The 12966-nt window shown below is 41.9% G+C and overlaps 1 protein-coding gene across 3 annotated transcripts; it reads right to left on the reverse strand.

Annotated features, from left to right (window-relative positions):
• Positions 1 to 3374: 3374 nt before the first annotated feature.
• si:dkey-46i9.6 (E3 ubiquitin-protein ligase TRIM39) lies at positions 3375 to 11180 on the reverse strand. Of its 3 annotated transcripts, none has more exons than XM_004563506.3 (7): positions 11087 to 11180; positions 9117 to 10060; positions 6633 to 6728; positions 6320 to 6550; positions 5632 to 5779; positions 5482 to 5508; positions 3375 to 5393 (listed from the first exon to the last, which is right to left on the reverse strand). In XM_004563506.3, the coding sequence occupies exons 1-7, from the start codon at positions 11124 to 11126 to the stop codon at positions 4840 to 4842; spliced, it is 2040 nt and encodes a 679-aa protein (XP_004563563.1). In that variant the 5' UTR covers positions 11127 to 11180; the 3' UTR covers positions 3375 to 4839. The 3 variants fall into 3 exon arrangements, with proteins under 3 accessions (XP_004563563.1, XP_004563565.1, XP_004563564.1); XM_004563508.3 differs by having other exon boundaries at positions 9117 to 10128; positions 11087 to 11179; XM_004563507.3 differs by having other exon boundaries at positions 9117 to 10191; positions 11087 to 11166.
• Between the last annotated feature and the right edge of the window lie 1786 nt (positions 11181 to 12966).

A 12966-nucleotide genomic window follows, 5' to 3' on the forward strand; every position in this document is an offset into this window, starting at 1 on the left:
GTACTTATAATGAGTTGGCACTCGGCCTTTTGAAGGTCATAAGCTTCGTTCGGCGTGATGGTCCGGACTGATAAAGTGTAGGAAAATGCCTTGAGTGCAGAGGGCATAATGCAAACACGCTTACACACACATAGGATATGATTAGAATAAGTCCCTGGGACATTCTGAATATTCTAAGCCAATTCTGAATCACTAGAAGGTCAGTAGATAACAACATTAGATTATTAGGGTTAGGAAGAGAGGTGTTTTGGTTTTCTGTCTCTTACAGAGAAAGGAACAGACACCAGACGAGGTCACAGAGATACGAGGATCCTTCGCAGCAGAGATAGACACAGTGACTGCCGAGACACCAACTGGGTCCAAGTGTCATGGCGTTTGGACTCCAGCTAGTCACTCCAAAAGGATGGATCCCATAAACACAGCAATAACCATGAAGGGGTTGGCGGAAATCCAGGAACACCAGACCAACGAGGTTCGAGAGGCTCTTGGGCAAAAGGGGGACGCGTTCCTGATCTTTTTCTGGAGGACACACAGGACCCGAGGATACACAGATCGTTGTTTGAAATCGGGGCAGAATAATCCCCTGATCTGTGCCACGACTGAAGGGTTGTCTAACCCCTGAGGTTGAAGAAAGAAGAGCAGAGGATCACCCAACTGGACGACACTGGTAGCTGCAGCAATAAAATAAAGGCTAAAAGCTCCTTGGACAGAGGTTCTAGTCTGAGTACGTCTGAAGGGTATAAGGTAGCACCAAATAAAGCTGTGGGAGAACTGGGGAGTGTCATATGTACCTGATATTGTTGTAATAATAGTTTGTCTTGCACCTGAACTGTGCAAACACAGAGGTCATCTCACGTATGGTTCGCCCATCAGGGGGACAAAGGACCTCAGGAGTGAGAAGAAATGAACCCGGCCACAATGGATTATAGGGTGTAGGTGAGCTCATTATTCTAACGAGCTCATCAGGGGGAGTGTTAAATTATAATATTATTTTATGCCATGTTATACCCCTAATTAAAGATTGTGAATTATTATGTAGTTTTAGTTTGCATTATTCTCCTGAATTAGAAGAAGCTGATAACTATTGCATTAGTTAAACTGATTTGCATTACATTAGACTGCTGATTTATTGTGGATGAATGATATTGTTTTATGATGTTATAAGAAATACTATTTGCAGAAAGTCATCGCCTTATTTGTCTGATTAGAAGAGAACAGAGCATACTGGAGTTTTCTGCCCCATCTCAGCAGGAGCAGATAAATAGGGAGCCAAGGTCGTAGCTTAGGCGCCGTGTGAGAGAAAAGCATGTGAATGTTTAGGCTTTTATGATAAGGTGGAGGCACCAGAGGCTATAAGAGTTTGATTAATGCTCCACCATTTTGAGATCTGAGGCTGTCTGCATACAGTGTCCATCTCCCACGCGTGTGACTATTAAAATCATCGTTTGACTTAACCCGGCCGGACCAGTGTTGTTATTGTGGTTTTTTCTCTTGTCTCCATCCCCAATTTTGAACTCGTAACAGGGCTCACTCAGCAGCCGCGGAGCAGAAGCCAGGGGGGGTTGCAGTGACGTGCCCGGGAGCTCCGCCGGCAGCCAGCTGTGCCAGAGTGACCGAGCCCCAGGCCAAGAGGCCGAGGGCACCCCACCCCCGAAGTGGCCCGAGCGAGCCCCAGGCTCCAGGCCCCGACAAGCAGCCACCAGGAGTGAGCCGGTGTGTACCTGGACCCCCATCCCCGGACACAAAGAACCACCAACGCACCGATGTCTGAGGGAGTCTGCCACTGGCAGGTGAAGTGGTGGTGGGGGGAGATAGGCCTCCAAACCTTGGAGGGCCTGAGATGTGCCCAGAGAGGTGGCGTCTGATACCCAACCTGACATATAGACACAGACATACAGGCACACACAGACACAAACATACATTCCCCCCCTCATGCTCTCATATGCACTTACTCCACACTCAACCAACGTGGAGACAGACATAAAGAGACGCTGTACACACAATCACACTCCCCAAGCGTACTCTACGAACCGGGTCCAGGTACCCTTGCCCCTGGTGGGGGAAACTGCACTCAGACCCTTTTCCCTGAGAAGCAGACCGCCCCGACTCCACAGCAGCAGGGAGGCCCCACATTCCAGACCCCAATCGGACGGCCAACTCCTCCTCCTTGCCCCCCGCTCCAACAGGCCGCAGAGAACGGGGGTGTGTGAAAACGCCAAACCTCCCTCCGCCCGCTCATATGTAGTGTTGATACATGTGTGTTCTAAGGTGCATTTAAAACCCAGGAGGGCATGGAGCTACCTGCCAGAGAGCAGCAGGTAAGCGCATAGTCCCTCCTGCTAGCCCTCAATATCTACGTGTATTTAAAATTGAGAGGTGGGAAAACGACGCCAGGGGTGAGGTGTACGCCCTGATGGTCTTTTGGATACCGTGTAGCGTGCCCACCCCAAGATCCTATATGTATGTGTAATGAGAGTGTAGGGCTTTGTGATATAACCAACATTTCTATCTATCGCCCCGATAATGATATAAATCACAAAAATGTAACATTTTCTGTAAATTCTGTGAATCTCGGGCAGCTCGACTTGCGTGAAGTGTTTCCAGCTGCGCGTCATGTAGCGTCTTTTGTCCACTCTGTGTGCTAGTAAGGGTCTAACCCTTTCACTGGTTTGATTTTTTCCTCGTATCTTTTCTTTGTCTTTTCGTCGAGTCTGTCTTTGTACGGACCGTCATTCTTCCATTCTTCTCCTTTTGTTTTGTACATTCCTTTGTTGTGCGGCAAATAAAAAACAGGAAGGTATTGGAACCGGAGAATGAACTTTTTGCGGTGCTGCAAATGCTTGCATTTGATGCGGTACTTGGATTGTTTTGCCACGAGTTCCCAGCATGCAATGTGCGAAAATCACGTGATTGCTAAACAAGGGGGAGGGTGCATCCGGCCTCCTCGGCTGTAATTGGTCCAGCCCAGAGTCGATCATGACCAATTGGCCAATCCAACACCTTTCATTATATATACCCTAAAAAAAAACAAACAAAAAAAAAACCATCGGCCCATAAAAACAAAAAATCGCCAGCGGCCCACCGGGCAAATGCCCGGTATGCCCGATGGCCAGTCCAGCTATGGTCACAGGAGGGTGATGTGGAGTGAAATGAGTGGTGGAAGGGAACTTACGTTTGAACGAGTGGTTAAAGAGTTAAGTCATGGTGAAGGGAAAGTGGTGGTTTTTCGTTTTTTGAGAAATACTGGTCTCATCAAAAGGATCTGAGGATTCAGGAATGACGGACGATTAACAGCCAGGAGGTGGCAGTAATGCAACAGTTTTGGATGCAAGCTGCCGTTAAACTTGACTGAAGAAGAAGAAGAAGCCTATGGAAACGCTTGAATATGTGTTTATTAGTTGCAGGAAGTATGTTAGTCAAATGAGAATGTTGAGGGTAGAAACTGTAGTTTGAAAAGGTGGCTGAGTGGTTAAGTCATGATAAAAGGAAGTGTGTGGTTTATTGTTTCTGTTTTATTTGTTTTGTTTTTTTAGAAATACTGTACTCATCAAGAGGATCTAAGGATTTGGAAGTGATGTAACAGTAAAACCCAGGAGATGGCAGTAGTGCAACATCTTTGGATTCAAGCTGCCATTAAAAATGAAAGAAGATTTGGGCAGGTCAGTTTGAGTTATGTTTTGTTGTGGCTTTTGGGTAGAATTTTGTTAAGTTGATCTCTTTTATGGACCCACTTGGGTCTTAAATAGTTTGTCATTTTAAATATTTGTAATAATGTTGTCCTTTTTGGCTATACTACAACCCATGTGTGAAGATTACACCTGTGTTTTTATGTTCTTGGCTGCCATGATAGTCTTTTATTCCTTATCAGTTCTTTAGTAAACAATATTATTCCTTCCCACTGTCTTCAAAGTGCTTGCTCACAGGGTGTCATCTGGTTGGTGGGGTTTGTCTATATATTTTAGGGTCCTTGCAAATTAAAGTACCTTGAGGCAACTGTGACTTGGTACTATAAGTAAAACTGTCTTGAATTGAACTGATTATCTCATTCTGTATGCCTGGTATGGTTTTATAGATTAAACAAGCTTAGCATAAGGCCTGGGAACAGGTAGAAACTGCTTTCTTTTAGACAATGCTTGTGGTGGTCAGAGGGCCCGGTGGCGCCAGTGTCCGGCAGCCTCGCCTCCGTCAGTGCGTCCCAGGGCAGCTGTGGCTACAATGTAGCTTGCCATCACCAGTGTGTGAATGTGTGTGTGAATGGGTGAATGACTGAATGTGTAAAGCGCTTTGGGGTCCTTAGGGACTAAGTAAAGTGCTATACAAATACAGGCCATTTACCAATGCTTCCAGTCCTGCTAAAGTAAACCCAGAAACATACATAAAACTTCTGAGGTGTAACATACTGTTGAGCAAAAGACCTCCCGTCAGTAGATTTTGGGACTTCTAAACATTTTGCTGCAATCTTTAGAGAAACAGCTAACTGAACTTAGATCAAGATCTGTTTCTACCATGCTTACATTAATGTAGTAACTAGTTTTCCATTAAATGTTCAGCAAGAAAATAATTGCACTTACTCACAAAATAAAATTACTCTATTGTTATGATTTGTCTTCCTGCACACCCAGTTTTTAATGCTAATCAAATCACAATGTATTTAATATGCAAACAATCTTGAAATACAAAATTTGTCAACACTGTTTCTTTTTACCAGAACGTCATTTGAGGTTTGTGTTTTACAAGCATGTTGGCTACAAATTCACAGGATGTATAATTAACATATTTAGCTACAGTTCACATGTAATTAAATCGGGTATAGCTACAACAACTTTTGTTTTTATGTCCTTAGCTTTGCTTGATCAGATGTTTCTCATTCACAGGACAGATGACGATGGTGTCAGAGGCTTTGTCACAGCAGTACAGGTAGAAAAATGGAAGAATTTTTTCAGTGAAGGTATCCTCAAAGGTGTAAATATGGGTCCGTGCTCTCACATCATAAAACGACACTTGGCCTTCTTCGTAGTCCACATACACGCCCACTCTCTTGGGCTTAGGGTCGAGGGAGAGCAGTGATGGTGGGGATGTTGACGCTCTGTATCCCTGGCCTTTCTTCATGGCCAGAGCCCAATAGCCTTGGGTGGTGCTTACAGAGATCCTGCCCTTTCTGTTAACAGATGACCTCGCCACACCAAGGTACCAGTCATCCTTTTCCCCCACCTGGACCTCCCAGTAGTGTCTGCCAGAAGTGAAGCCCTCATGGGCCAATACTATAACCACCGTGTCGAAGCGATCGGGGTGGTCCGGGAGGTCCTGCCAGGCACCCAGGTGTCTCACCTGATGTCTATCCTGAGAGAGCTGCAACCACGGGTTAGCTGTGTCAGGGTCAAGAGTCACATCCACTGCAGAAGAACGAGACAGAGGATATATTTTGTTGGGGAGTTTAATGATGAAAACACAGGAAAGAAAAATAAGTAAAAAAAGCTTTACCTGTATATTTCAGAACTTTTTTGATCTCTGTAAAAACAAAATACAACATTCTCTTAAGATATGTTTCTTATACATCTTTACTTTTTTTAAAAATAAAATGAATAGTCACACAGTAACAAAGGTATTTTTGAATGTTTATGGAAGTCCTACCACTGTCAGACAGTTTGTCAATCATTTCAGTCAACGTCGCCTCTAGTTTGGACACTAATTTTCTGATCATGCCAACACATGTGTCAGTGGGAACACTGGTCTCAGACCAGTCTTTAACAGATGGTGGAGTGCTGAGGGCCGGGAAGCTCTGCAGAAAGATACAGCCCAAGGGGGGGCAACAACTTAGAAACACGTTATTGACTAAAATAAGATGACCACAGTCATGGTTCTTTTCAAATAACCACAGATCACAAAGATTTTAAGGCTTCTGAACTAAGAAACAAATATGGTTGTAGAATTATTTCCAAATTAAGAGACTCAAATGCTCAGGGTTGCGTCAGAATGGGCATTATTTATGAAACACTGCCAAAAAAAACTTGCAAAGCTACTCTTTGATTGGATTGCAGGTATTGGAATGCAATACAGTATAGAGCAGAAAGAGGGCGCTGTTGTCATTTAATTTAGCTATTAGTGAATACTGTAAAAGGCACCTGGTTTCACTGGAAAACAGGGTTAACAAAATGCTGGAAGTGTCATTTTACCATAAAAATCCTTTGAAATGAAGAAAAAAATAAGGAAAAATTAGAAAAATATCCATGAACTTGTACACCTTGCAAGGTAAAATATCAAGTACCACAACTTAAATTTGGCTCCCCGACACTGAGCACTGAAACAAAGCCTCTCTCACCTTTAAGAAATGAATGTGGTCAGTCCGAGCAACGGTTTCCAACTCTGTGTTCCTCCTCTTTAGCTCAGTGATTTCCTGTTCCAGTTCAGTAATGAGGCCTTGAGCCCACCTCTCCGTCTGCCTCTGCTTCTCCTCGATGACCAAAACCAGCTCGGCCTGAGTTTTCTGGATGGAGCGCACCAGCTCCGAGAAGACCTGCATGCTTTCCTCAATCTCTCTTTGAGCACTGGCCTGAAAGTACAAAAAGCACATGTATGTTGAACAACCATGTGAGTGTAGATTGTGACGTGGCCATGCAAAGGTAAAAACTCACTTTATTGAGCTCCACAGAGTGTTTGATCTCCTCCACCTTTTTCACTCTGTCCTGGATCATCTGCTGAACGTCTATTCCTGTCCTCTTAAGCTGTGCCTGCACAGTATCAGATCACACGGGCATGACTTGTGGTAATTATAAACTTGATGATGTGAAAAGATTATTAGGCTTTAGTTGTAATCAGGCAACAGAGAAGATAACATCATAAAGACACTGTGGACCAGCCTGCTGTACAAGGCGAGGTCTGTGCAGCATAGTTGTTCGTGTTAATGTTTTCTTAAAATCCTGGAAGGTTTAGGTTGAATCATTAGTTTAGTAAAAGTAAACAAAAAAACAAACAAAAATTCAACTCATAGACTCACAAACAACAGAACCTGTTGTATCACCAAACCTTTCTGACATGTTAAGGGCACAATAGGTCAAAGCTTGGTGGTGCCAAGGGGTCATTTAGTGCTTAATAAATGTATTAGACCACCACCCAATATAAGGTTTATGCCACAGCTGCCCTAAATTAACGGTACTTGTAATTATGAAAATATTTTTTATATTTTTGTAATGGTTAATCCACCAATATGTGCAAGTTCTATTTAAATCTAAATCAGAAGTATGCAGCTCCAGGCTTCGAGGCCCGGTGTCCTGCAGCTTTTAGATGTGTCCTTGATCCAACTCAGCTTATTTAAATGACTAAATAACCTCTTTAACAAGCCTTGAAGTTCTCCAGAGGCCTGGTAATGAACTAATCATGTGATTCAGGTGTGTTGACCCAGGGTGATATCTAAAACCTGCAGGACACTCCCTTAAGGCCTGGAGTTGCCTACCCCTGATCTAAATGGGGCGACCGTGGCTCAGGGGGTTGGGAAGCCTATCTGCAACCGGAAGGTCGCCAGTTTGATCCCCGGGCTCTCTGTCCTGGTCGTCGTGTCCTTGGGCAAGACACTTTACCCTACCGCCTACTGGTGTTGGCCAGAGGGGCCGATGGCGCAATATGGCAGCCTCGCTTCTGTCAGTCTGCCCCAGGGCAGCTGTGGCTACAACTGTAGCTTGCCTCCACCAGTGTGTGAGAGTGAATGAATAGTGGTATTGTAAAGCGCTTTGGGTGCCTTGAAAAGCACTATATAAATCCAATCCATTATTATTATTAAATGATATATCTAATACTAAATTTAGCCATAAATCTTAAAATTTTGTCAGGACCTGAGTGACAAAACGCTTCTCCCACTGAAATCAAACGTCTAAATGAACAGAATCAACTTTCTGGGGTTAAATGTGACACTTAATTAATTTCTGACTTCCCAGTGAAGTCCAGAAATGTCTGTATACAAACATTTTTGACAAATTTCAAAAATATTTGTCATTTCTGTCACAGCTGATCTTATAAATCTGTTAAGCACTCTACATAATATTTTTTTTATGTGGTTGATCTATCTACAGTGCATTACTAACGATACGATTAACAATTAACAATGAAAAATGTGCATCATAACCATCATTTGAATATCTTTCACCATTTTGAATGTGGGAATCTGTGAACTTATGACATTAACTAAAGATGAACAATTAGCTGACTATAAATAGCAGAGAGGGTGTGTACTGGGTGCCATCTGAGCTGATCCTTTTTTCTTGATAAGACAAAAAAAAGAAAGAAAAAGAAAAGAGAACTTCTTGCTGAGAAATGAGGGTGCATAAATAATTCAATGAAAATATCTTGCTCTGCTTCCAGCGCATACAGTAGTATGCATCTCCAAAAAAGGTCATATTTATTCATATTAATAACTAAAGAATCCTTTTGAAGGAGTCCACAGAGTCTGGCAAATGAAACTGGAGTGTTGTGGAGCCACAGATTGAAAGGCTCTGTCCCATCCTAGTCTTCAACCATGTACAAGTAACAGTAATACATTTGAGCCTGCAAACAAACACTTCAAGCAGAAGTGTGTTTAACGAAAGTCTGAAGCTTTTCCATTTAGTCCTCCGTGTGTAAGTATGAGAGTTTATCTGTTTTATCTTTGGCACCAATCACCTGATTTAAACTATGTTAAAAAATACTGCGTAAATCGTACATGACAAGGTGTAAACAAAATATCAGTCTCCTATCTGTATAACTGTGCTTTCTGCAGTTCTCCAGATCTGCTGTCAGCGATCGTGACTTCAAGCATCCATCATTTTACGTTAACTCTGGCTGCACTCGCAAGAGTCCATATTTATAGAACAGTGATACCAATTTTTTACTCTAAACATTTTGAAGGGCCTAGGTCAAGTGGTTTTTTAGATAATGGATTTGAAACTATCCCTCCAACAAAAAAGAGAACAGCGGTAGTAAGACATGAATCTTTCCACTTGAGTTCCTTTAGCTAAGTCTGAGCTGGTCCGGGGGGAGGCAGTTGATGAACCGGCAAGAATTGACCCGCAAATATCTTGAAATCTTTTCCAGCACAGATAAACATTTGGTCCCTGTCCTATATTTGGATGGCAGCGCATCTGTCTCACCTTTTTCTCTGTCCATTCTCTCTCCACAGGGACTGTGTAGTGAGCCCTGTGGTCCGTCTCGGTGCAGAGGACGCACACGCACATCTGATCCTTCTTACAGAACAGCTCCAGGAGCCTCTCGTGCTTCGGACACATCCTGTCCTCCATGTTGGCAACGGGCTCCATCAGCTTGTGCTTAGTGAAGCGGGCTGAGTGACATTTCAGATGCTCCTCGCAGTATGAAGTCAGACACACTAGGCAGGATTTGACCGCGTTCGGCCTACCTTCTCCAAGGCAAACGTCGCACAAGACTTCCTCCCAAGATTGAGATTGGAGCGAAGAGAAAGAAGGAGATGGTAAGGTCTGAGGAAGTTGAGAAGCAGAGATTTGAGGTGAGGGTGGGGGTGATGTTTGGGGAAGTGGAGGCGGTGGCTCTTGTGCTGTGGCTTGGTGTGCCAGTGGAGGAGAGGTCTTTGGAGGTGAAATTGGAGGGATTAAAGGTGGTAAGTCTTCTTGCTGTGGCCTCTTCTCTCCTTGTTTCTCCTTCACTCCCTCTTTCTTTCTCTTCTCCTCTTGTTTCAGCTTCAGCTCCTCCAAAAGCTGCTCTTTCTGGTCTTTCTCCAAAAGCCTCTCCTCATCCTCCCTTTTCCTCCTTTCTATTGTCCACTTCCTTTCTTTCCCTTCTCCCTCTTCCTTGCTTCCCTTCCCTTCCATGCTTTTAATCCTAATCTCCTTGAACTGCTCTGCAATTTCCCTCAAGACAGTGTTGACACTAATATCGGGCCTTTTGTAGAAGGACTTCTTGCACATAGGACACTGATACAAAGGACTGCTTTTCCAGTATCCTAGGATGCAACTCTGGCAGAAGTTGTGTCCGCAGGGGATGGACACGGGGTTGGTGAAGACGTCCAGACAGATGGAGCAGTGCACCTGCTCTTCTGAAAGGTTCCCAGTAGTGGCCATTCCTGCACGGCGGAGAGGCAGGGTCATTTTCAGTGCAAGCAACCAGCCTTTGAATGGGTCATCAAACCTGCTGTGATATCGAGGTCGCTAGGATTAGATGGCATGACCTTAATGATGTCGTCTACAAGCAGATCTACAAAGCAAAGCATGGCGGGACTCATTTATCATTACATGCTTTGAAATTACAGGTCATAATGTTTTAGGTAAACATTTAGAATAATGACAAATGAGTCCCGATTAGTCCCGACTCATTTTAAGAGCTTACATGCATATGTCAATATTTAAATACAAAACATAGTCAACATCTTTCATAATCATTATTTATATTAAGATATTTTGAAAGTATTTAAATATTGATACTGCCCTCTTGTGGCCACATATTGTAATAGTCACACTGCTTTTAATTTCTGACCCAAGAAATTTATAGATAAATACAACTATAACTATAATAAGTTTATCAGAGGACGGCAATTAATAGAATCATCACATGAATTTTAACTCCTAATCTTTTCTTTTTAAAAGCAAACTCCATATCACAAGCTAAAGATTATTATGTCTCTCCTGTACGCTGGTACACTGCGACACAAATGTATCTGTGAAGCTGCAAGTAAGCAGGTTTGACCTATAAGACAGGCAGCTTCAGGCCTAGGTGTTCGTGACAGACCAGATTAAGATTTTTCCAAAAATACTAGCGTACCGCATGACCTGTCTTGCAGTGCTGGCAGCGCTTAAACTTTCTTATTTTGATAAATGAACACCTAGTACCTAAAAATATACAAACTTATAACTCTACGATTGAAGTCTTCTCTTGAACTATTTTAATCTATAATTCCCTGCCTGCAATGGAAAGAAAGTCCATACCACAGGTCAGCACTCATTAGAATAAAAATGTTATTAGAAAAAAAAATCCAACAACAATACTCCCCTAAGAGTTATGTCTGTGTACAGAGAAGCAGATGATACCCTGTGGAAATTAAAAACACAGGAGGTGAAGGGAGAGACAAAAAACAGAGATCTGGGAAACTCACCAGAGAGCAGCTGCCTGGAGACTCCACAGTGCACTGACATATGAGACAGGCTGTAACCGCTGCCCCTTACAGCCGCCCCCCACACAAACACACACTCAACTCAGACCCAAAATATACCCCGCTCCCTCAGTCTCCTTTTAACCTAGATACAAATATTCTCTGGCCATGACCCTCAAAGCTCCAGGAGGAATAGCTTTAAGTCTTCAGAGAATACAGCACATTAGCTAGGGTCAAATTCAGGAGTTTGACAAAGAAATTAAAATAGCAGAAGTAACACTAAAATCTGAGAACGCTTACATGTTGAGGATTTAATTTTTTGTGTTAATAATTGTAGGATTTTCAAATTGGCAAAATTTAAAACACAAAAAAATATTAGACTGTTAGCTTAGCACAAAGATTAGAAGCACAGACCATATAAAAACATGGATGTAATATCCAGGTTTTAAAAAAGAATAAGTCAACGTGGAAGTGTCTTAAACCTGCATTCTACCTGAAGGCCACCAGAGAGCGATAGCTGTGGTTGTAAAAAAACAAACAAAACCTTTGGGCCTGATAGAAGGCCATGCTTTCTGCAAACAGTTTGTGGACTCAGTCACTGATTTCTGGTTATACTGAATCAAAAATGAAGTCGATTTATAAAGCTTTATAGTTTTTGTATCATTGTATATTTCAAAATAGAGCCTTAACCATGACCACTGTTCACCAGCTAATGACGTATGACTGGTAAGTAGTTTGCCAACTAGCATGTAGTTTCACAGTCAAACCCGTCCCTCTTCATATCATCCATTCTTTTAAAGATGGTGACGGTAAAAATGCCAAAGTTGAGGCTTCAGAAAGACATGTCAGAAACCAGTGGATGACACGACGGTAGCTACTACAGTCTATCTCCTTCATGCTGTCTATGACTAAAAACACTTTCTTCTCTCTCTTTGCTGGCATTGCTAAAGTTCAACATTACAAGTGTAGTAAAACAGACAGCTGACACTAAAATAGTTCTATATTTTGTGGAGATTATACATGATATAGATCACTGATATTTTTTTTTAGCTATGCTAAGCTAAAGGGATCCAGAGGATGCCTTAGTCAGAGGCTTTTTTTTTTATCTTCTCTTATACCAGAGGCCTATTTAACCAACCCCAAAGACAGAGCTCACATTTCAAGGTTGCTTTTGTCGATTTATAACAAAAGTAAGTTCAGTGTAATTCAGTCTCCTGACAGTTTTTTTTAAATGTTTTGTCTACATAAACCCTTGAAGAAAAAGTAAACAATGTGATAACCACTGCAAAAAAAGTGCAGGTGTTTTAATTATGTTATGACTCCATCAGGAGAGTTCATGTTTTTTGTGTAATCTTATTTACTGTCGTGACTTAATGGACAGTTAATATGAGTGAGATAAAATAAAACAAGATATATATTTTTTAGTTTCTAGATCAAATGGCTTGAATTGTCCAATGACATAGGTTTAAAAACAAAACAGACTGTTAGGTTACCAAACATGGGTGTGTCTGAGGCCCTGAAAAGTAGGACACTGCCACTGATAAAATGACAGGCATGGTTAAGTGAAAACTTGAGTTATCTCAAATTTATTGATTCAAACTGCTGAGTAAGTAAAAAAAAAAAAAACTTGAGATACCCAACTGGAAATTTTGAGATAATCACTTCAAATTTTGACCTATAGGCTTTTTTTTCTTTGTCTGTTGTTGGTTACCCTGAAAGTCCAAATTAGAGGGGTAATAAGTTCAGCAGGAAATTCAGCTTAAGTCACTTAAGCTACAGTAAATATTTTTTTGACATGACTGTTTTTGTGATATATATATATATATATATATGTATATATATATATATATATATATATATATATATATATATAAAAAATTCAG

The sequence above is a fragment of the Maylandia zebra genome, linkage group LG3, assembly GCF_041146795.1.
Source record: "Maylandia zebra isolate NMK-2024a linkage group LG3, Mzebra_GT3a, whole genome shotgun sequence".
Classification (NCBI taxonomy): Eukaryota; Metazoa; Chordata; class Actinopteri; order Cichliformes; family Cichlidae; genus Maylandia; species Maylandia zebra.